Source organism: Pinus tabuliformis, chromosome Q, assembly GCF_031772625.1.
Source record: "Pinus tabuliformis cultivar Carrire ecotype Pingquan chromosome Q, CPIR1, whole genome shotgun sequence".
NCBI classification, from domain to species: Eukaryota; Viridiplantae; Streptophyta; class Pinopsida; order Pinales; family Pinaceae; genus Pinus; species Pinus tabuliformis.
This window is the reverse complement of record NC_142296.1, coordinates 1227890641-1227915934: the sequence shown is the minus strand read 5'-3', so window position 1 is coordinate 1227915934 and position 25294 is coordinate 1227890641. Positions and strand designations below refer to the sequence as shown.

The following is a 25294-nucleotide window of genomic DNA, read 5'->3' as shown; positions in this document are numbered from 1 at the left end:
ATCAATCAACATCAGAATCAGTATCACTGTCCCCATCATCATGGTCCCCACTGCTCTCCTCTGCATCCTCCTCCTCCCCTGTATCCGTAGTCACCTCTGCATTTGCTGGTATGGAGGTTGACCCCTCTAAGTCATCAAATCTAACAGGTTCTAGCACTGGATCATTGAGATCCATGTTGGCCAATGCAAACTCAACAGTGGTGTCCAGAGTCCAGACCCATATCATCAGGAATAGTGTTACTTGGGAGCGGGAGCGAAAACGGGAGCGGGAGCGACATATTCAGAAGCTCTTGGTTTGGTGCTCTTGATTAAATACGAGTTCCATACCCTAATACATGACAAAATTCAATGGAAACATTGCAATCCCCCAATCCTAAAATCCTGAAAAACTGATAAGTCTGCTGGATTTTGAATGAAATCTAAAATTCTACTTTCTCCATATGAAATCCAATGAGGCTGGAACCACTCTCAAACATCCTGAGTCATTTCATGGTAATGTTAAAAATTTAAGTAAAAGGATGAAAATGAAGATTAAGGAGAACAGGTGGAACAGGTGTAGAGGGAGATCATGGTTGCTGGTTTGGATGGTGATTGACAGATGCTGCTGATGATAGTTGCTGATGACTATCATAGTCTTGTTTTAGATATTTTGTCTCTATGTCATGTATATCTTATATTATCAAGGCCATGTAACGACCTATTTTGTTTCACCACTACGCCTGGGATGGATGATGTAATGTTCTTGTTTTATCATGTATAAACTTTTGGTGTATCCCCACTTGATTGGGTAGATGAGTCAATCTTGGTATATCCCCACTTGGTTGGGTGATGGATGTATGTATGAGTCTTTGGTGATAGGATGGTCATTTATGATGTATAGAGTCATGTTCTTCTTGTAGAACATCTTTTTGCAGATGTTGCTTACAGTCAGGGGGAGCATGAACAACACACTTCAACATATCAGAGAATTCAACATGTACTTAGGGGGAGCATAACCCTTTGCCCTTGATGACAAAGGGGGAGAGTGACTTGGTGTTGCCATCAAGTCCAAAGGGGGATAATGTTGGCATTATGACACAGGTTTGGCGTTATGACACAAGTGTTGTCCTTGATGGCAACTCACTCAGATGACAGATCACAGTTCAGGCTCTCAGAATGAAAGAAAAAGAGATATACGCAGGTTCCCCTTGACCAAGCCGCGTATACACGCGGGTTCGACGACCAAAAGGCACGTATGCGTATACACGCACTTTCACGCAAGGAAAGGCGCGTACATGTTGGAGAATTTGGTTTTGGTCCGTGGTATTTGGACCATGGTATTTTGACCCATGGTATTGGTCCAAGGTATCTTGTCCGAAGTGTTGACCCTAGGTATTTGGTCCAAGGTATTGATTCTAAGTGGCTTTGGACCATGGTATTGAATAAGGCTTAAGACTATAAAAGGAGGATGAGATCATTAGGCAAAGGTACTCAAGTATTGAATATCTAATGAAGAGCAAAATCTAGCATACTGGTCATTGGGTTATGGTGCATAGCTGGATCTGAATCAAGGAGGAACCTGAGCGCTTGAAGAAGGATAAGTTCTATTGATGGGTCAAGATCTTAAGGCTTGAAGAGAAGTATCTTTGTGTGGGTTTGATCTTTTATTTGAATAACTGGCGCATGTCGTAATCTGTAAATCTGATGATCTGGGTCAATGTTGCTTGGGAGCGGGAGCGGGAGTGAAAACGGGAGTGGGAGCGACCATTTTCAGAAGCTCCCGGTTTGGGAGCGAATCCGAGAGCGATTTTTTAAAAATATATATATATTTTTTATATTTTTAATTTTTGATACATATATGTCAACAAAAACATGTAGAATGATGAATTAGACATAAAAAACATAAAAAAACATAGATTGATCATTGAACCATATCACATCAATCATCTAGAAATTATAATCGTCATCAACCATGTCCACAAGTTAGTAAAATACATATTACAACTGCAACATATTGAGTCTCGTGAATCATGATTCATCAAATTCAATCTTAAAGTTTCAACTTCAAGCTTTCAAAATTGAAAATTCAATAACATTTATCATCATTGATCACCAAAGTTGTACTTGTAAGCTAAGTAACTAAGTTTAACCATTACAAGAAGTAATATCTTAGATATTTCTAAGTCCTAACTTCTAACTGTTAACATGATATGAAATGTTATAAATTTATAAAATGAAACATGAATAATGAAATGAAATGAAACAACTTTAGTCTTTCACGAAGCATCATATCCATAATTCACAATCATTACCAATGAGTTATAATTGCCAAGGCCCAACTTCAAACTTCAAATTTTCATTGTCACAGTGATATATTGTTTACAAAAAATATCATTATGATATGAAAGAGTCAAGAGTCAAGAGTCAAGGACTCAAAACTCAACAATTATGAAAACTAAATTCTAATAGAAACTAAAAAAGACAAGTAAATTGTAAATCTACATGTGGCCCTTGCCACGAGAGTCTCTAGGAGTATGAGCAGGTCATGGTGGTCTTCTAGGAGTCTCCCGCACAGACCGACGACCAGAACTAGAACCTCCACGTGAGGGTGTAGATGGAGGTGGCGACAGCAAAGGAACAAGACTTGGACCTCGAGCACTGCTACTAGATGGTGGAGGTGGAGGTGGCATGGCCACTGCAACTGTTTCATCTTCATCCCTTACAAGTTCCTTTTCCAGTTCTTCAACATGTACAATGCCATCCTCCAAATTGTCATCCTCTGGGTGATTGTCCCAAATTTTATATGTGGGATCTTCATAAGCCCAATCACAGTAATGACTCAACAACCTCAAGTTGTAGTGCACATAAGCCAAGCTTTCTGCTCGGTTTTCATTGACTGTTTCTTTTCACATTATGTATGTAGCTGTAGGTGCTCCAACACCTCTCTGTAGAAGAAATATTTACACCCTGTGAAAGAACTTTTTTTGCCAATTTTGGCAAAAGTCCCTGGCCGCCATATGTTTCCCACCATGTGAGAGTATCAAATCTATCTCTGTCGTCCATTGCATGTAAGTTACCATACAAACCAGTGCCACTGAAGTATTTGCCTATTTCAAGGCGCACAGTTGCACATTCCTCCCTGTCAGGTATCAACTTTTCTAATGCTTCCAAATATCCTCTAGTTACCTCTGCATCTAAATGGGTTTGGTCCTAATCCCACCCCCTGGTGCAAGTTGTCCCAACCAAGATGTAGAGTAGTATTTTGGCATAAGGATATACGCAAAACAATGTAGTGGAAGATTAGGTCTATTCCACCGTTCACACACACAATCGTGAATCAGTTTGTACAAGTCGGGATCTCTGTTATGAACAATATCTTTTATTTGCCCCAACATGGTATCCATCTGCTCATACACCTCGCCAATCACTGGTTTATCTGTATCTGCAAACCGAATCATGTGATAAATGGGCTTGGTGAAATCCAATACTTGCCTCACACTTGTCCAAAACTGACCATCAAGAGCGACCTCCTCCACCAGTTCAAAACCTTGCCTGTCAGCTGCATTTGTAGCCCTTTCCTTTAATACCTGCCAATGTGGACTTGATACCATGCTAGCCAATGACTCTCTTACCTTCAAAAGGCGCCTGAAGGTGAGGTAATAGCTGCCAAATTTGGTCTTCCCAATCTTCAACAACTCCAATCTCGAGTGACTGCGGAAAAGGCCATGGGTATTGCTATGATTTGTAATAAATTTTATCATTTGTTTGCCTTTCTTGTACAAATCACCAATCCATTGGTATTGTGGATTTTTGTTCTTGACAACATCATGCATCAGAAGGTTCAATGTGTGAACCAAACATCCAGACCAAAATATGTTGGGGTATTTATCCTCAATAATTGCTCCCGCTGCCTTACAATTAGGAGCATTATCAGTGATGACTTGGATGACATTGTATGGCCCAATACGGTCAATTGTTTCAAGTAATGCTTCTGCAATGTTGATGGCGGTCCTGAACTTGTCTGAGTAATCATGTGCAATTAGAAAGATGGGACCACTGACAGACACAACAAGAACACTTATCAATGGCTTGCCTTTTACATTTGTCCATCCATCAGATACAATGGACACCCCATGGTCAATCCAAGAACTTGTCATTCTATTCAAAGAATGTGATATTTTTGCTTTTTCATGATCAAGGCCAACGGTTCTTGCCTTGTCATACTCAGGGCTCTTGTATCCTTTAGGGGCATCATTTATGATAGAAACCATTTTGTGCCAATAAGGTGAACGAAGAACATTGAATGGTATCCCACATGCATAGAGAAACCTGTAAACCTTTGAATCCACATCATTCCTACACCCTTCATCAAGGAAATCTGATATGGTTCTACGCCTTAAAGCTGATGACCTTATGCCTCCTTATCCACTGCCTTGGGAAGATGTTGAAGGAGTTCTTTGTGATTGTGAGCTTGGTTCAAAGAAACCCCTTGATTTTTTTGATTTGTATTGGGCTTCCTCCTCTTTCCTTATGTATTTGGCTCTATCCGCTGTTGACACCGCTGGACAAGTTTTGATTCCTATTTGTTTGTCTCCATCCCATGGCCTTTTCTCGCAGAGGTGTCTTCTAGCACGGGTGTATGAACCTGTGTAATCATTGTTGCAATGGGGGCAATGAAATTTAGTGGCTCCACCCCCTTTCCCTGTTTCAACCTTGTTAACATATTTCCACAATGGGGTTTGGTCTTGTTTAGTTTTTCGAGGGTCATGTTCACCCTCCTCCAGCTCCTCACCAGGGTTTTCATCAATTCGACTTTCTCCAGCTTCTTCATCCCCCTCTTCAGTTTGGCCCCTCCGTTTCCTACTCTCCAGCACCATAATAACTATAAAAGGGACCAAGAAGAGGAAAATGCCAAGAAATATAGCCAGGTCCATGGTGTTTGATATTTGTAGGTTTTTGAATCTGCAAATTAATTTAATTTATTTAGATGAATAAATTTAATTTAGATTCATGTTTTTTAACATAAATAAGATTAATAAACTAAATAAATTAAATTAAACTAACTAAACTAACTAAATTATTAAGTTACTTACCTCTTTGCAGGCTTGCTCCTTGCTCCTCGGCGCTTGGTCCTCGCTTCTCCTCGCTCCTTTGTTCTTGCTCTCTAGCGCTTCTCAACTCATTCAAGTGATAATGAAATGTTTTTTGGCCCATTGGGCTTTTAAAACAATTTTTTTTTTTCTAAATTGATAATTTTTTGGCGTCCGTTGATTTTTCTTCCGCCAGAACGCTCCCGGCGCAGCCCGATTCGCGCTTGGAGCGATTTTTTAAAGGTCGGGAGCAATCACTCCCCGATCACTCTCGGGTTTTTAATTTCGCTCCGGGAGCGACGCTCCCTAAAGCGCTCCCAAAATTGGCAGGGAGCGAACTTTTTTTAATTGGGAGTGCGCTCCCGAGCCGCTCCCTCCCGGAGCGCGCTTCGGGAGCGGGTTCGGGGGGGGGGGGGGGGCGCTCCCCCGCAACTCTGATCTGGGTATAAATTATAATTGATGTCTGAATAGTTGAAAAAGTTAAATCATCTTTTACAGATCTGTACACAGGTTCAGTATAGCAAAGGTGTGTATACACGCTGGTTCGACATTTCAAAACTGCGTATACGTAGGTCCGCCTTGAGAAAAGTGCGTATGCACGCAGGTTCGACACATTGAAGTAGCGTACACCTCATAAAATATGTTTTAGCTACTTTTGTTTACTATTGCAGTGTTTTGGGTTCTGGATTGGGTTCTGGTTACTGTTACTGTATTCTAGTTACAACATTCAGAAAAGTGATTGTTTGATTCAGTTTTGGTTGGTACAAAGGAGATTGGTTGATGCAGATATATTTGATGTTTGATTGATGTTATTGATGGATCCAGTCTGAAAATTTATGAAACGTGGTCCCTGGAAGAAAAGAGAAGGTTGTAGCCTTCTATAGGTCAGCACCTACGTACTAGTAAACACATCAGCTAGTACAAGAGCTAGGGGGTTGTAGCTCCCTTCTAGGAGAAGCTAGAGCACGATAAAAGGTTGTAGCCTTTTGCAGGTAGAAGCCTGCATACTAGTATAAAGCTGCACTAGTACAAAATTTGTAAAAAGAAGTTTCTTATTAAAGAAAGATAGAGACGATTGCAGCAGGTGTTTTTCAACCACATTGGGTTTCCACCTTATATCTTGTGTTCATGTGTGTGATTTACTGTTCTGTTCACTGCACCTGATTACTGGTTATATGGTTCTGATACACAGATTAAAGATCAACTAACTAAATTATAAGTTTGCAAGGTATACGCTGGTTGCTCTAAACACAGTTGCGTATACACGCAAGTTTTATTAACAAAAGTAGCGTATATAAATTTGTTTATGGAAATGAAAAATTGTTAAATTTCTAATATTGATTCACCCCCCTCTCAGTATTATTTCCAACACTGCCGACATTATTAACCATAACACATATTTATTTCGGGTTCAGAGCCCATCACTTATCGCAATCGCGCGGAGTCCATGGCATAGACATAAAGCACGATGCGATATGGCGGACCCATCGATGTCATTAACCACAACGCATATGTTTTTCGGGTCCGCTCCCCAATCGCAAATCGCATCGGCAGAACCCGAGGCCCATACTCAAGGCGTTCTGCAATATGGCGGGCCTGCCAATATTATCAAGCGCATCATATATATTTTTGGGCCCAGAGCGTATCGCTAATCGCAATCGGTAGTCGGCGAAAGTGAAGCCCATGCAATATGCGAAGGGGCGATGAGCGGACCCAGTGATAATTATACGCTTGGGTGCATAATATTTCAAGTCCGGCCTTATGGCCCGGCCACAGGTTTTCTCGTGTTTTCCCTGTGTTTTCGATAAAGTGTTCCGGTCCAGGTTTTCAAAGGAAAGTCTTATATGGCGGACCCGAGGGGATTATGAACCGCGACACATATATATTTTGGGTCTAGCCAATCACAAGTCGCAATCGGCAGAGCCCAAAGCTTAAACATAAGGCGCGATGCGATTAGCGGACCCGATAGGGTATGGGTTCCCGTCTATAATATTTCAAGTCTGTATTTCAGATCCGGTTTTGTGTTATGCGATGATTTTCAATGTAAATTGAGTTTACGCTTGCAGGACTTAATCAATGCATGAATTAAAAATCAGGGGCCGATTCTTTCACACTTGTTCCTTTTGATGTTATAAACGTTTAATGAAGGCAAGATTTGTGTTTTTAAGCATTTCTATCATATTTTCATAAGTATAGCTGATGTTGGTTATCTCTGCAGGCGAGGACCAAGAGAAGGCAAGCGAGGTCGAAGAACGGATGTATAAGCATCAAGTATGGCTCCAGATAAAAGATGCATGAGCGGATCCGAAGAGTTTATATATGCAGATATGTTTTATTTAAAGATTTGGCTTTAGGCGTTGGCGGTCATGCTTCCATGTGTTACCTGTGTGTTTCGAAGGTTATGCAGTCTCGGGATTCATCATGAAGAAATGGCATGCATACCTCCTCCTTTCAATCGACATCCATTCATTTCCCCAGGAAACGAAATGCTCCAGCAGATGTGGCCTTCACGTATCAGTCGTTTCACCGATCGATTCGATGCCTGTATATTTTAATTTGTATATTGAAAAGAGGAGGGAGGTGAAAAGTCAGGGGAGACCGAGGGTCAGTGGCTTCTGCATAAGTATTACCTCCGAAGATGAGAGGAGGATTTTTTTTTTGGGTAGAACAACTTTTGATTTATTGTGAATAAAGAAGACTGTTTGGTCGAGAAAGAGCCTTTTTCAGATTCATTTGCCTCTCCTTTCATGTGTTTAGAATCAGGATGTTGTTGCTGGCATAAATATAAATGTGATTTGTTTTGTGCATATTGATAACAGACAGTTCGTGACTAGTCTTGGTTATTCAAATATGATTTGTTACCATGGTTAATTCATGAGCGATTGCTGATTCGAGACCTTGTTAAACATCAGTTGCAAGTTTTATTTGTATGGAAAGGAATGTGTATTCCTGTATAAGTAATTAGATTGCAATTAAGATTTAATACAGCCTTGTTCATCTGTGAACCAGTAATTGATTCATTAGGACTTGGAATTTATATATGATGTTTAACCTCCTTTTGTTATGCTCCTGCAGGATAGATTAGAATAGTTAGGACTAGCATAAGTAGTTAGAATTAGTGCAGATAGGATTTTGATATATATAGGTTCGCTGTTTCATTTGTTGATTTAATTGAAGTCTTCCTCCAAGAAGTAATCTTTCAAAACATATAGCAGTTTACGTGATCCTCTAAAACCCGTCGGAACTAGCCATTCCAAACGAAAGCAGATCTAATTGGGGTCTGCAATCAGGTTAGTTCCCCTTGTTGGCATAGCGAGCATTCGCTACATCAACAGTAGGGAAAGACTATCTTCATGGGAGGAGATGTGGGCAACTCTTCAACCGAAGGAATTAAGGAGGGACCTAATGAAGGTCAACCTCAATGGCAGCAGTGGGAGTGGCACAAAGACAAAGGAGGAGGAGGAGAATGTCGCTCTAGCATCAAAAGGATAGCAGAAGCAGAAGCGAAAGGAGGACATTTCGAAGGTGAAATGTTTTAGATGTGGCGAGGTGGGTCACTTTGCATCCCAGTGTCCTTTGAAGCAAAAGGATAAAGATGAGAAGCATGATCCTAAGGTTGCAACTACGAAGATTGACGAGGAAGAGTATGCCATGAGTGCCCACGCATCTCCAGGAGGGAGATGGGGCGATATTGAGCTGTAGTCGGGAGGACTACATGTGGGCAAGATCCTTGAGGAGTCCACCTCTTGGATCAATTCCTTGCTACGGGAGCCCAAGATTCAGCAGTAGCGAGATGGACTTAGTGTCAGATGATGCAATGGATTGTTTAGAGGATAGATGCAGTAGCTTGGTACCAGAGACTGATCAACACAAAGCAAGGTTGGTAGTAGTGCACTTGGCATAGTGCAAAAGTTAGCAGCAGCGCAAAAGATTCAGAGGGTCAGAGACTAGAGCAGTCAGATTCCAACATTCATGGTATTATGCTGAACACAGTTAAGTTTAGTTAATTTTGGATGTTTTTCAGTTGCTTCTCTCAGCAACTGAGTTGCAGTACGAATGCAGTGTTAGCAGTGGCAGTGCTAGCAGCATAGCAGATGCAGCATTTGAGAGGGAGCTGTAGTACAGATGCAGCAGTGACAGTGGCAATGTCATGGGCAACAATATAGTGGCAACAACAACATAGTGTTGGTGGCAGCGACAGTGCAGAAAGGAGGTGCTTCAGAAGCAGAGCAACATGCAGTTGGACATTGTTGCTAGAGCACATTCCTCGCTATGAGGGTGTTAGTTTTTGGTAGCATCAAAAGTTCTCTAGCCTTGAAAATTGGTGGAGAGGCTAAGGCACATGAATTCTAAAGAACCCAAAAACCGTTTGGTGAAATTCCACCCGGATTGTATTTTATTAAAATAATTAATACTTTTAATGGGGTTCCTAAGTCTAAACTTAGGAAAATTAAAATATTAATGGGTATTAATCAAAATATGGGTGAGAATGATCTAGAATGCTGATCAAGTCATGTTTTAATCTTAGCCGTTGATTAGGGACTTAATCTCGGCCATTGAAGTCTCAATGAGAAAGGTATGAGATGGAGGCTTGGGGTTCATTTGGAGACACACAGAGAGATTGAGGAAATCGATTTTCTGAGGTGAGAAGTTCTCAGGAGGGAAATCGATTGGGGAGATCTTGCAGCTGAGGGGCAGTGAGAATCCGGGAGAAGGAATTTCCTGAGAATACAAGGCAGAGAAAGGACAGAAAGATGTCCAGAGGAGGGCTGACGCTGGCCTACGCAGTGCTGATGCAAAGGGAATTCGATTTGCAATTGTCGAGAGCCAGGGTGTGAGACTGGAGACACGAAAGTCGAATTCTCAACCAACAGAAGATCTAGAGCAAAGAGGTAGCATAATACCCAACAGGGGCGACGCAGAAGCTATCCAGGGTGACGCAGTTTGACACAGAGACCATTAGAGGGTGACACAGAGCCTCCCAGAGTTGAGGATTAGTCACTGTTTCTCTAGTGACAGGGTGAGATTATTTCACCAGTGTTTTGTCCAGTATTTTCTCTATAAAGGATTGCTAGTTGAGCATCCTAGATTTGTATTCAAAATTTTTTCCTGCATAATAATAAACCCTTAGAGCTGCTGCACCGGGTTTCCCACATTGGGTTTTTCCGGGGACTATTTTGTCCAAAAATAACTCTCTTATGTATCTTGTTCTTTGCTCAGTTTCCTTGTTTCATGTAAATCAAATTTAAGTAGTGTAGGCTGCAGAAGTAATTTGCTTCAGTGTTTAGAAGAATATCTTGATGAATGTAATTAAAATCAAGTAGGTGAAGTAGATTTAGATTTGCTGCAGTAGGGGTTCCCTGAGGATTAGGAATTTTCACTTGCCTCTTCTCTCACAAAATTCACACATTCATTGTTTATAGAGGATGATCAACCTATGTATATTCTTCAGACCCCTTTGATATTAGATAGGTTGGCTTCATGGTGTAGTTCATCCTTCTTTTATGTATAGGAAAGGAGTTTTGGTATCATGGATTTTTCTACTGAGATGGGCTTGTTGTGGCTACAAACATTATATATCTTTAGGTTTCATATGACTAGGATCATAATCCTTCTGACAAGGAGGTATAACATTGTTTTCTTAATATAGATCTTCAGGCTTTGACATTATTTTTAGATATTGATAATTCGACTCTTTTACCACAGAGTCGTGGCTTCTATTTACAAAGTTTCGGTCTCTTCCAGAGTTTCAGTCCTATAGCATAGAATTGATCATAGAATTTTTGGTTCTTTTTGCACAGAGATATACCACAGATAAACTCGACCTTTTGAGAGACATGTCACAGATAAATCTTGTTCCTTGACTTTCTTCGTATGCCTTAAATTCATCATTTGTCCATCTAGTCTTGTCTACTCGGAAAATTTCAGATGCCTTGTATGGTTTGGACCATTGTTGCGAACATCTTGATAACATCCAGATTTTATCTCGAAATCACGATTTTTTGGCCTAGCCAATGTTTGTTGATTAAAAAAAATATTTTTATGGTATCTTAATTTCGCTGATGTTTGTCAATTTTTACTAATATTTTCCCGATTTTTACGATTTTTTGGTTTTCCAGACCCTTTCCGATTTTGTCTTGATGCCGATGTTCACAACATTGGTTTGGACCTTGCTTTTCTTTGTGTCATCATAGATGCCTTGAATCTGTTAATAGGTTAGGTCACAGGATGCCATGTTTGTGTACTAAGATGTCAAATCATTAGAGAAAGAGTTCCTCAATTTTCTTTTTTTGCATTCCTCAAAGGTATATAGTCTCGGACAATTCGTATTCCACAAAGATATATTGCTTTCAGATTTTGTTGTTTTTTTCCACCACCATACCTTTTTGTCTCAAACCCTTGTGTCTAATTTGCCTCCCAAATTTCCTTGTAGCCTTGTCTTCTTCAAGAGCGAGTAGTTTAGTCTTTTATGTTGAGTAGCGTTGATTTATATTTCAAATCAGATGTATTTGTGTTGATGAGCTCCAATTGAATAAATAGTCTTCTCCATAAGCAAATGAATGCTTCTTACTAGGTTCTTACAAGGAGAGGCTGATCCTCTCACCATACCACAAGAAAGAAGACTCGAATGTACCCTTCCTTGAGCTTGGATTTCAACCAATGAATAGATTTTGTTATGATGTAAAGGTTTCAGACCTCCTTGACATACCTTAGACAAATGCTACAGATCTGGAACCACTGTCTCAATCTCAGATATAGACCACAGACTCGGATCTATGCAACAGACTTGGGTTAACCCACCACAGAGCTCGGATATGTACCTTAGAATTCGGTCAAGTCACCACAGAGTTCAGATAGGAGTCACAAACCTTGATCAAGCCACCATAGAGATTTAGATATGTGCTACAGACTTTGGCCAATGCCACAAAACCTCGTTCAAGTCGCCTAAGGATTCAGACTTATGCCTCAAAACTAGATCAAGCCACAAAACTTTGAATTGATGCCACAAAACTTCAGATCAAGCTCTCTGATCACTGCTACAGGTGTCATAAGATGAAATAAACCTCAACGAGAGAGAGATAAGACTTTCTTGCTTCTTAGATTTTCCTTAGCTCTAACACCACGTTGAGAAATCAAGTGCATAGAGTTTAAACCTTGATTCATCTTCTTGATAATTAATTGTGAATATTAAATTTCTTCTTATTACTTCTTATGTGTTCTTCATCTAGCAATTATGCAAATGTTTAGTCTTTCAAGGAAACAAAGAGACTAGAGACACCAAAATTAGGCTTCAAGCCAGGGCAAAACCCCTCAAGAGGAAAATGCAACAATCCTTCTCTTATAGAATCAAATCAAAATGAGATATCCAAGACCAAGACCAAAACCAAACTGCCACCAGTTCAGAAAGTCCAGCCCTCCTCCAAGTCACCTCCAAGGTCAAAGTCAATACAGGTCAAACTGCTTCAGATTTGGTCAAGCTTCTGTAATTCGGACCTGCAACAAAGGGGGCCAAAAATATGTCTACAACTGCCTCAGAGATCTCGGCCTCATTCACAGAATTCATCCTCCACACATGCAAGATTTTCCTTGTGTAAACTTGCCTCTTCTCTTTCCTTTAACTCGGTATTCTTCTTCTTTTATTAAGTGCAGTAAGTACTTTTTGTGATGATGTGTGAATGTCCTTCAAGTGGATTGAACTGTCTTCTATATTTATCTCTCCACAAGGTCAGATAGGTGGCTTTTGGAGGACTGGGTCGACTTGTTCATTTGGTGGGCTTATGACTTGAGGAAAAATCAAATTTAATTTTTTTACAAATATCTAAATGGGACATGACTCAAATGCATTTTCTTTTGACTTATAATAAATTCTTTTTGACTCTATAAGCATGAAGAACATGCTTTGACCAAAATATAATATATAAAATAAATGTAAATATAATAAATTCATCAATAATTTTACATTATAAAAGATTTTATTACATTATGAAGACCAACTCTAGTTACAACAACAACAATTTATACATAGCTGACCTAACAAGTTAATGATTTCATCTTAGCATTTGTAAAATTCCCTAACCATTTCAAGTGCTTGGACAATAAATTGAAGTAGAATACGTTCACATCCCATATGAGACACTTGGCATGACAATAGTCTTTGCTAAAAGAATATTTGAATACTATGCTGTACTCTTCGAGGAAGTCCATGCCTTCCCTCAGTTTTGTATTTTTTTCTTATGGCCTCTATTTTTGATGTTTTAGTGCTCGAGACAGGATTTGAGTCATATAATTAGGACAAATTCAAAGCTTATGATTATTACGACTGGTTTCTAGAAATAAATGCTGAAATATCTGTTTTTATAATTCCTAGACCAAGTCAGCTAGTTGATTCTAAATGCTTTTGGGAATCGGGATTCAGAAGTACTTTTTGAATAAACTCATTTACTTAACACTCTTCTTTGTAAGCTATATCAGAATTTTGTTCCCGCTTGCTGAATTCTGAGCTGTGACCTGAAACCCGACAATACTCAATAGGGCGCTGCATATTTTAGGTCCTTTTGATAGTTTCCGGCTTTTTGATTTCTAGTTTTACTATATAATGACATTTTCCTAATCTCAATAATTTCACAAGCAGTCATACAATTATCTGATATTGTATCTTTATGTTGTAGAAAGTTTGGAAGCTATGAACTTTTTCCATTAGTATCTGCTTAATTTAACAATTTCCATTAGATCATTCTCGTTTTCCAATAAAATATTTAAATACGATAACTAGTCATGTCTGATGAGGCTTGTCACCTGTACACCTGAGGCTTTCCTATCCAGCAAGAACCTAGTGAAGTATGAAAACATTGCAAAGCCCTCACATCGTGCCATTTTCCTCAACTAATCCCAATCCATTATGCATTTTTTCTGTTTTGTTGCTAAATACTCCATAATTTTTACGTTATTTTTTTATCAACTTAGATATATTATCCTATTTTGTTTCTTGGATGATTACTAGTTCGTTTCTTGGTTGATTAAAGTGAATTTTTAAATGGTGTGCAAGTTCACAGGAAATTTGTTGCTATTTAGTATTTTCATCTCTTTCGTAAATAAAATTCTGCCTTCCATTCATATTTGGAAGTATTTTCAAAAAGTTAAATTTTCTTTCGTCACCCCACTCTTCAAAAAGGGTGCTTTGGGAAATCATGGGATTCTTCGTATTAGAGAAGCGTATCATTATTAAACTGAGCCATGTTTTACAGGGTCATATAGTGGAGGATGTGCTCAGAGCAGGGAAAATCTTATCCCACGAGGATTGCCCTTTAATGTATGAATGGCATGGAAAGAAATACTGGGGTGCAGCCCATGGTTTGGCAGGAATCGTACATGTCTTAATGCATTTTCAACTAAGCAAACAAGCTAAGGAGGATGTGAAAGGCACTCTTCGTTACATGATGAAAAATCGATTTCCCAGTAGTAATTACCCATCAAGTGAGGGGAGCACTACAGATAGGTTAGTGCATTGGTGCCATGGTGCTCCTGGTGTTGCTCTTACTCTGTGCAAGGCTGCTCAGGTTTGTGAGAATTTATCATATAGCAACTAGATGCTGTTTGATATATATTTTTCTGGTTATTGCTGCATCTTCATGCTAGGAATCTGGTATATACAGCTAAAATATAGTGTCGTGGCAGTCCTTGACTAATGTATTATTTTCTCAAAAAATTAGATGTTTCCTGAAGATGAAGACCTCAAGGAAGCTGCAGTGGATGCTGGGGAGATAGTATGGAATCGAGGACTGCTACGAAGAGTGGGTATCTGCCATGGTATCAGTGGAAATGCTTACGTATTTCTAGCTCTCTACCGGTTAACGGGAGAAAGGAAATATCTCTACCGAGCAAAGGCATTTACATGCTTCCTACTAGACAAAGCATATGCTCTGATTTCTTCTGGACAAATGCATGGAGGAGATCATCCTTACTCCTTGTTTGAAGGACTTGCGGGAACTGCATATTTGTGGTTTGATATGGTTAGACCTTTGGAGGCTAAATTTCCAGCGTATGAGCTTTAGATGAGAGGAAGAGAATCTCTGCTCGTGAATCTCTGTATTACATTCAGTTATAGGAGAGGGTCACACAAGGACCTTTATAATTTCATCAATGAAAATCAAATCAATAAACAATGTGGTAAAAAGTGATGGGGCTTCACGCTGCTGTGAATATGTTAACAGGCGATGAACATTTTCAACTCTAATTTGTATAAATTTTAGGGGTTTCTAAATGACATTAATACTGTTTGACCGAAAAGATAGCTCAAAAGAATCTACGAGCACAATGAATTATCATTTGGCTTGTATCAATATAGCGGTCCTCACTTCATTTTATATGTTTACAAAGTGGTACTCAGTTTGCAACATTTTTGTTCAACTGTTGGGAGTTATGGTGGGAAATGCCATTTGACATGGTATTTATAACCCAGGCTAGCTCGTTGTCTATGATATTTGGTGTTTTTGACTTGTTTGACCTTTTTATCTTAATTTAATTCTAAATGGTTGATGTATAGTCTTTGCGTTCTTACATTAGAATGTTTGAATGAGATGATTTTAAGCTAAATACACTATGTTGAGATGCTATTCAATATATGTTCGTTTGTGTCATGGAGACTTACTGGGGTCTCTTGTCATCTTCAAAAAATAAATTCTTTACCTAAAAGACAGCCTACATTCTTCCGTTATTGTTTATTGCTTATTTTAAGAGGGAAATTAATGACTATTTTTATGGATTTATTTTCTTCTTTCTTTTTGAATATTGCTATACATTTGTTGAATGATTCCCTAATTGTGTTTTGGATGACTAGTATCTGTTCTCCTTTGGATATGCAAATGTCAATTCAAATTGGGACTATTGCAGCATTGTGACTGAAATTCTAAGTTAGACTTACATTCTTCTATTATTGTTTATTTTTAAGTGGGAAATTAATGGCTTTTTTAGGATTTTTTTTTTCTATACCTTTTTACATTGCTATAAGATGGTTCCCTCATCAACTCTTTTTGGATGATTAGTATCTTCCCTTCTCCTTTGAAGTTAGCTGTTTAAGTCATCTAGAATCACTGACATTTGTCGATTCTTCAATGGGAATGTTAATTTAGATAGGGACAGTTGCAGCTATGTTACTGGAATCCTATGTTACCGCAATCCTGACTGAAAGACCCGTTTTCCATTCCATTTCTTTCCTGTTTTTGTTGCTGTTCCTATTTCTTGTTCTGTTCTCTTTCCCATTCCCATTCCCATTCCCATTTTATTAGCGGCTCTTGTCTTGACACTACATTAATACAACATGAATCAACCTTATGAGCATGATATGTACAGGAACGGTTGTGGGTTTAGACCTTTTATCACTGGAAACCTTACAGTCCCTTTTCCTGTTCCATTTCTGTTTTTCATTCTCTTTTCTGGTAACATAGTATCGCAAACAAACATAAAAAATGCTTTGCTTCAGTTATTAGGGATGGGGAGCTCCATATAATGGATATGAAACATGTAACATTTCAATTATCAATCAGGTTAATTGAAACCCTAGCTCTAAAGATCCTCAAATAAACCAATTTTCAACCTATGGAGTCCTAGGAACGTGTTGTCCCTAGCTTGGTTTCACTCAATACAGATCAATGCAAATTTTGCACAAGTGGATTTTGCAAAACTTTGGCTTGAGTCATTGTGGATACTATGGTCACATGATCCTTGGCCAAACACAGAAGGTGGAGCTTACAAAACTTATTTTTTCTGCTCGTTTGGTTTTTATACCCTCAAAACCAAATACATAATGTGCCCTCGAATGGCTATTGAAAGTGAGTTGCAATTAGCCATATAATTCAAATTGACTCAGCTGGGTGAACAATCTATTCTATTGGACTCCTAGCATTAGGCTACAACTAGGGGCATCACTTGATCTATTTGAGGATCTACAAAGCTATGGTTTTTTAAGTAAAGACTAATACAACATTTTCACAAGGGAATAGATTTTGCAAAAACCTAGCTTTAGAGATTGTGGGTACTGTGGTCACATGGCCTTTGGACAAACACAAGCTGGAGCTTATGGAACTCATTTATGTTGCTCGATTTGGTTTTGATACCCTTGGACCAAATGCACCATGTGTCCAAGAATTACTCTAGGAAGTGAGTTGCAACTGGCCATAAAATTCAAACTGTGTCTTAGATGGGTGAACCATCAATTCCATTAGACTCATGGAACTAGGTTATAGCTAGAGACAACCCTCTCCTAGGACTCCATTGGTTGAAACTTGATCTATTTGAGAGTCATTAGAGCTAGAATTTGACTTAGTAATACCAATGCAAATTTTGCAGAAGGGGGTGGATTTTTCAAAACCCTTGCTTGAGTAATTGTGGATAGCATGGTCACATAGACTTTGTTGAAACATACATATTGGAGCTTACCAAACTCATTTATGCTTTTCGATTTGGTTTTTATACCCCCAGGTCAAATTCACATAGTGTCTCTGAATGGTTCTTGAAAGTGAGTTGCAACTTGCCTTAAAACTCTATATGAGACTCAAATGGGCGAAGCATTGATTGTGTTGGGCTACCGACATCAAGTTGCAAGTAGAGGAATCCCTCTCTTACAATTCGATTGGATGAAGATTGATTTATTCAAGGATATATAGAGCTAGGGTCATGCTCAATAAGGACTATACAAAAGTGCTTTAACAAATAGAAAATCATATTTTGGGCTATAAATTGTGAAATTTTTGATCTATTGTAGCAACTGAAAATTATTCTTCTAACTCATTAAAAATTAAATGCAGTATATTTGCTACGACAAATGATGAATAAAATCACCACTGCATTTTTCACCATAAAAACGTTGCAGAAAATAAAATGTTGGAAAATGAGAAAATGCTAGAACACACGATAAAATTAACATAGTTATTTTTGGACAATTGCCGCTGGGAAAACCCAATGTGGGAATGTCAGTGTAGTAGATGACGATTTTATTATTATGAGTAATGAAATACTCTGAGTACAATTTATGGGTGCCCAACTATCCAATCAACAAATATTTGGCAAAAATATTAGAGAGAAAATTCTCTCTCCACAAGCAATCCTGATATTGTTTGCCTAAGAAAATATGGTCGTCCAAACCCTTGCGTAGGTCCTATGCATAGTCACTGCGTTGCCTTTCGCACATATGGCTTATCTCAACCTTTGATAAAGTTGGATTGCTTGTCTCTGCCGCTAGAAGTGACTCTACGACCCTCTGGAAAATTATCCCGACCTTTGAACGCTGGATCGATCTCCCTCTCAACAAAATTGAACTGCTCACTGAAGCACCTGTGCAGTCCCTGTGTAGCTTTTCTATGGAATAACTTTGGCACTTGAAGATGCCTCTCCAGAAATGGGAATCTTCCTTTGGGCTCATTGTCTCTACTCCCTCTGTCTCTGCTTCCCCTCCGACTCGAACTCTCTGCTCAACTGTTGGATGCTCGATCTGCTAAGGAATCCGACATCTCGAGTGTGTCTATCTCCAACCTCATCGATAATATCTCGTTGGCGAACCAACGACCATGATTAGATCCCCATCAATAGGGAAGATCATCTCTAAGTCGATCCACGTGACTTTCTAGAGAAATCTCACCTTTCTTAATTAATTCCTATTAATTAATAACTTTTCCTTAAGTTAGACTTAGAGAATATTTAATTATTGATTAATTAACTTAATTTAGCCATCTACAAGTGTTTTCTCCCGAAGCTTTTTCTGGGTTTTGGAGCTCTTGTGTTTCTTAGCCTCTATGAAGAAAGTTGAGACTAGCACATGTCTAATTCTACAAAACTAACATTCCCTCTTGGTGAGGAAGGTGTTCTCTCTATCTCATAACATCATCCCATACATGTTGTCGATGTTTGACAACTGTGACAAGCTACCACTACCCGTCAAGCCACTGCGCAACTCTTATTCTACCACTATGAACTCAACCATTTTGCTTCTGTGGTGCTGCTGACATTGCATCGTACACCTTGTACCGCTGCCAGCTCTACACTGCGCTGCAACTAATCTCATGTTGTTGTTGTTATTGCAACAACTGCGAGTAAGAACAACTCTGAATCTAGAGACGCACTAAGAACAACTCTGAATCCACTGCGTCTCTAGACTGGTTCTAAATATGTCTCCTGAGTCACTGATTGTTACTAGCCTCTGCATTGTCCATTGAGTATCTGTTTACGTTGCAATTGCTTTGCACCCCTCTGCGTCTGACTGCAACTAGTATTGCAATTGTCCCTTAAGACTTATCCACGCCATCTAACACTAATCGATTTGCTACTAAATACTGTGGGCCCTTGTAGCAAGGGTAATGATCCAAGAAGAAACACCTGTCTGATGCAGTCTTCCTTGGACCCCTACCCAAATCTCCGCAAATCTGGCAACTAGAGCTCTATGTCTCCCCACCTCTCTCTTGTAGGTACAACTGCAAATAATGTGACTTTATCCTCTAACCTAGAAGACAAATTGTCTATCTTCGCCGAAGCTGCTACTTGCTCTTGATTTTCCTTCTTGTCCTTCTTTCTCTTCGGACATTGGGTATTGTAGTGACCAAACTCACTAGACCTGAAGTACTCGATTTTCGACAAATCTTTTTTCTTCTTTTCTCCTCCCTGTGAGCCTTGTACTTGACTAGGACCTTTCCATGCCTTTCCCTTTGATGTAATTGTTATGCTCTCCTCTTCTTGCACACCTGCCACTGATATTACTCTTCACTAGAGCGAGTCTCATTTCCTCTCGCATAAAATATGCCCACAACTGATCCTAACCTGGTAGCTGATATTGTCTAGTGATATGTAAGGTACCACCTTACCAATCATCAAGAGTGTAGAGAAGTAAAGGTTACATTGATCACTATCACTCAATTTTGTTTTTTTTAATAATCAAATATGACTAACATAAGAAGTCAATGATAAATTTCCCTTAAAGCCAATTCCAAAACGCATTTCTCCTCATGTTTAAAAGAACATATCATGTGCTCTTTTCATACTTATACGTGAGTTCTAAGTAAGACTGGAAATAAATTCCATCATAATGCCATGTGTGAGCATTAAGTTTAATCAACCTATTTGACCCTCGTAGATTATGCTAAATAGGTTCCACTTATTAATTCTTTACATCATAACCACAAAGTATGCCACAAGAACCTAAAATATCCTGCTTCTATTACAAAAATCACACATAAGGGTGTATTTATTAATTTACTTGTAACAAGGTAACTAAAGAAGGAATATGTCTCTCTTCATCAGAAAATATAATGATATGTTTATGCAATGGAAAAATGGAATCACAAAAGATATTGACCCAACAATGTTTCCAAATTCATCATCTAAAAATCCTCATTCCCAAGTATTAAGGAAAAACAATTATTTGCAGAATGACATTGCTTCAATCATGAGACTCGTATACTGAATGTTACAACAAGAGTAGTTACTATTACAAATTCAGAAACATATTATTCTTCAAAAAGTGCCAAGTAGAACAATGGACTTGCCAAAATTAGGCACAATTAGTTGTTTTCTACAACTACTCAAGTATAAGACTACACCCATGAATACATGCAACTTGGACAACTTATTATGCTCACTTGCACCAGTAATTAAATCCTACAAAATTGGTTACTATAAAATTGTTTCCAACAACAACCTATTTTTTTCATGATATCTTCAGATAATAAAAATAACAATTGTCCTATTCTCTATTCACACTTCAACAACTTATTAAATTCATTTTCACATTTATACAAAAAACTGGCAGACATAGGAAGCTACATCTATTGACTAATCTATTCATAAGTTTTTGGTACATAAAAGATATAGTCAATGAGACATTTACTCTAAGAATTTATGTGCATAAAATCTACAATCATTGAGGCATTTTGTCAAACACTTGGCGACCATCATCTCTTAAGACAATTTTGACAACCATTAGCAACATGAATATAAGATTTTTTTTTTTCTCAACCTATTTAAGTCATAAAATTCATAAATTAAAACTTAAAATATTGGCATATTAAAACAAAAACTAAATCATCTTAATCCTTCACCAAAAACTCGACAATAGACACACAAAGTTTGCAGCAGTAATCTGCAAAATCACCCAAATTTACGATCTGGGTTCAGAAAAGTATTTTTTTGGAATAAAATGGGGAGTTACAGGTCCATAAAGCACATATACCCTCTGATGTTGGGCTGAATCGCATCCAAAACTCCTAGGGATGCGATTATTTAAAACAACAAAAAAATAAATTCCTACTATCTCATTTAAAACTTTTGTTAAACACTAAGAATGCAAACTTCATCTACATTTGTACATGGATAAAGAAAACTCAAATTTATGCTAATATTATATTTTCATCAAACTCATGGTAGCCTGAATGCTTCAGCATGTAAGAATTTCTGTCAATTAGTTTGCAACAACATTGTACAAAAAAAAACTTATATGAAATGAACTACAATTATTGCAGAATTTCTTCAAACATTTTGTGTGCAACATTTTATATACAACTTAGTTTCAGCTAACAACCCAATTCACAGTAAACAAAAACCATGACATCAATCACATAATATTGAATTTGAATAATATATATGATGTGCTATGAACAAAGATTCATTATAAACTAAACTTGAAAACATTGGCAACACATTCTTGTTTTAATCCTCCTGCATACACATTCTCAGCTATAACTACCATTCAATATTGGTTAAATCATAACATAAACATTCACAAGTAGAAAATTCTCATAAATTGAAATTTCTACAATAATGAACTAAAATTTCAAGAATGTTTATGAATATACCTGACAATGTATATATACAACTCCAAATATGAGAGTATGCTCCAACTTCAATATCCTTACCAACTTATTGTGAACCATCCAGTTTTCCACCCAACCATATCCATGGAGAACTTCTCCTCCTAGAACCCTCGAGCTGTAAGAGCTCACAAAAAGTACCAAAATGTAACAATAGAGAGATATCGAAGGCAAGATGAGGAAGATAAATTCCACTTCCTCCCAATACCACTCGTGGTCAGCTCCACCAAGTAGAGCTACTTAGTAATTTACTTTAGGAATTTCAAATTCATTTCGAAAGAAATGGGATACTCTCCAAGTTTCTCCCTCTCATAATATATAGATATTCTCTCCAACTCTTGGTATCACAATGCACCTCCCCCAAGTAAGAATACACAAGACACATATATAGGAGGAACAACAAATTATTTTCATAAAGGAGGAGTAATATGCATGCCTTGTATTCCATTTAGAGGAGTGTAACTCATGCCATTAAGAAGAGATATGCACGCCTTAGTTAAGGAGAGTGTAACATATGCATTAAAGAGAGCGTAAGAGGAATCTTTTATGACATGAATTTAATGAGTGTAAGAGGAATATGCCATTCTTTGATGAGTGCGTAAAACAGAGTGTAATGTATTATTAAAAGAGAGAGATTTATATAGAGTCATGAGATTCATCAACGAGAAAGGTGTGAAGTGATTGAGGAGATAAAAGTGACTTGTAATTCTCTTTTAATAATAATATTATAGTCTCATAAAGGATAATAATAATAGTATTAATATTAATAATATTGAGGATTAAGTCAAGATTGAACTATTAGGATTGAGTAATGATAAGTTAAGTGATTTTCCTTCAATTATACTTGATTACCCATTCACTTAAGGAAAATTACTATTTTTGGAAAATCATACTTAAGATGCTAGACATGACTTTCTATTTTTAGAAAGTCACTCCAGAATTGTCAAAAATGAGATTTAATTAAGGAAATTCATCCCTAAGCTTCCCATGAGTGGTATTTTTCTTTCGGAGAATAAGGATTCCACATCCCTATTGCATACATCTTCATGCCTTAGTAGATTAAGGACTCTGCGCCCTGATCTACTCTAAGGATCCAAGATTCCACACCTTGATCTTTTGAATATTTAGGACTCCGCGTCCCAATCCTTTTATTATAGATCCAATACTCCACATCTTTATATTTCATCGATTTAGGACTCCACGTCCTAATCCTTTTATTATAGATCCAAGACTCCACGTCTTTATCTTTCATGGATTTAGGACTCAACGCCTTAATTTCTATTGCTTATCATCTACTCTACTTTGAAACTCCGTGTTTCACCTTAAGGTACTGATTGTGAGCTCATACCCATCTGATGGTTTGTTAGTAAGGCCTTGTTCCAAAACCTACACACATCACAATCTCATAGATCAAAAGAATCAAATGAATTTTATAATTAACTTATTCACATTTTACCAAAGATTATGCATGACTTTCACAGTCATTTTGGTTCTGGAGAAATGACTTCTGTAACCATTTATAATTTTAACATCTTCGTTTGCAAATAACCACGTCCCCTGTCACATCCCGCTCAATACAAGATTAAGCATATATAATCATAAAAATCATGTATCATGACTTCCATAGTCATTTATAATTTGAGCATCCTTGTTTACAAATAACCATGTCCCTTGACACATCTTTCTCAATACAAGATTAAACATATATAATAATACAAATCATGTATCATGACTTCCAAAATCATTTATAATTTGAGCATCCTGGTTTACAAATAACCAGGTCCCCTGCCACATCCTACTTAGTACAAGATTATGCATATATAATCATACAAATCGTATATCATCCATTAATCATAATTAACCATATGTTCCACATAACCATGATCATTTATAGATCTATGTGTCTAAGTATTGGATCACCATCCATGTTATACACATATGTCCAAACTAGGATGCCAAAAGAGAAAACATTGATAATATGCTCTTAATCAAAATCAATTCTTATACACACAACCATAGATATTATCATAAGCACGTAGCAACCAGGTGACTCAAACTAACTCTATAGCATATAAGCATGTACATAAGTATGTCATGCCTAATCTTATTTCATTACATCAAAATCACCCTCTAAGTGTCACAAAACTAACCTTGCCAAGGTGGGACACTACATGATACCTTGGACAAAAGTGGCCAGCCTCGGTGTGAAATCATTGAGAGTTGTACATACTAGATCACTCCCTTGAGGTGCTTCTACAATTGCGACACATTCATCGTGGACATCCTACATTCTAGTGAGATAAGGAGTAACTCCTTCACCATTATTCATCCTGCTCAGAGTTAATTTCTCCTTCAAGAACATCTTCTGATTCTCGGAAGGATTCCGGAAAAGCGTTGTAATTGCTACCACATTTATTTGGCCATATTCTTGGCCACTAAGTTTGAAAATATATATGATCGTGAACGCCATCAAAGATCAACCGCTTTGCCTTGGCCATCTCCTTTCTGTAATTCTCTAGCTATTGCAGGTACGACTATAACTCATTCTGCGTATGTCTTCAAAGCATGCTCATCTAGCAAGAAATACATTTTTGGATTTCCAGATACAGTGGTTGGATGTTCCATCTAACCTATCCTGATCTCAAAGTCTTATTGAGGCCATTTTATGAAAAACTCACAACTGGGAAATAAACAAGAATCTCCTCCCTTCGTTATTTGGTTGTTGCTTTGCTACTCACACTCTCTCCTAGAATGTGCAGTCCTTTTAGCTACTACTGTCACCTACACTAGAAATCACAGATTTTCTCAAGAAAACTGAATTCAAAAACCCTGTGAGATAAATCCCTCTGTGTGTGCTTTACTCTTACACCTAGTGCTTATTTGCTATTGCAATAACTGCTACAAACCAACTGTGCCCAGATCTTCTCAACAAATTCTCTGTTTTTCTCACCGAAACTGCTTCCTGACTTCACCACTGCCTGCTGGAATTGCTACTAGACAAAATCGAAATTTCCTGACACCTGCAATTGAAAATTGACCTCTTCTCAACAATTTGCACTACCTGGCTATCCCTCTGTGTAGACCCAAAAATTTTGTTCAAATACTGCTTCTGAAGTTGCAAAATTTCCCCTCGTCACTTAGCCACTGATTTGACTCGAACTTGCTCTGGTACCATGTGAAATTTTTGATCTATTGCAACGAATTGAATTTATTCTTCTAACTAATTAAAAAATAAGTGCAGTTTATTTGCTACGAAAAATAACGAATAAAATCACCACTGCAATTTTCACCCTAAAAACATTGCAGACGATAAAATGCTAGAAACTGAGAAAATGTCAGCACACACAATAAAATTGGCACAATTATTTTTGGACA

The 25294-nt window shown here is 37.9% G+C and overlaps 1 protein-coding gene across 1 annotated transcript in view; it reads left to right on the top strand.

The window, feature by feature from the left end:
• The window catches only part of LOC149224234 (lanC-like protein GCR2), a 149454-nt gene extending 133843 nt beyond the window's left edge, over positions 1–15611 (top strand). The window contains exons 5-6 of the mRNA XM_089386040.1: positions 14315–14626; positions 14780–15611. Coding sequence (XP_089242166.1) covers positions 14315–14626; positions 14780–15121 — 654 coding nt within the window. The 3' untranslated portion in view covers positions 15122–15611. The remainder of the gene's footprint in view (positions 1–14314; positions 14627–14779) is intronic.
• The last annotated feature ends 9683 nt before the right edge of the window (positions 15612–25294 follow it).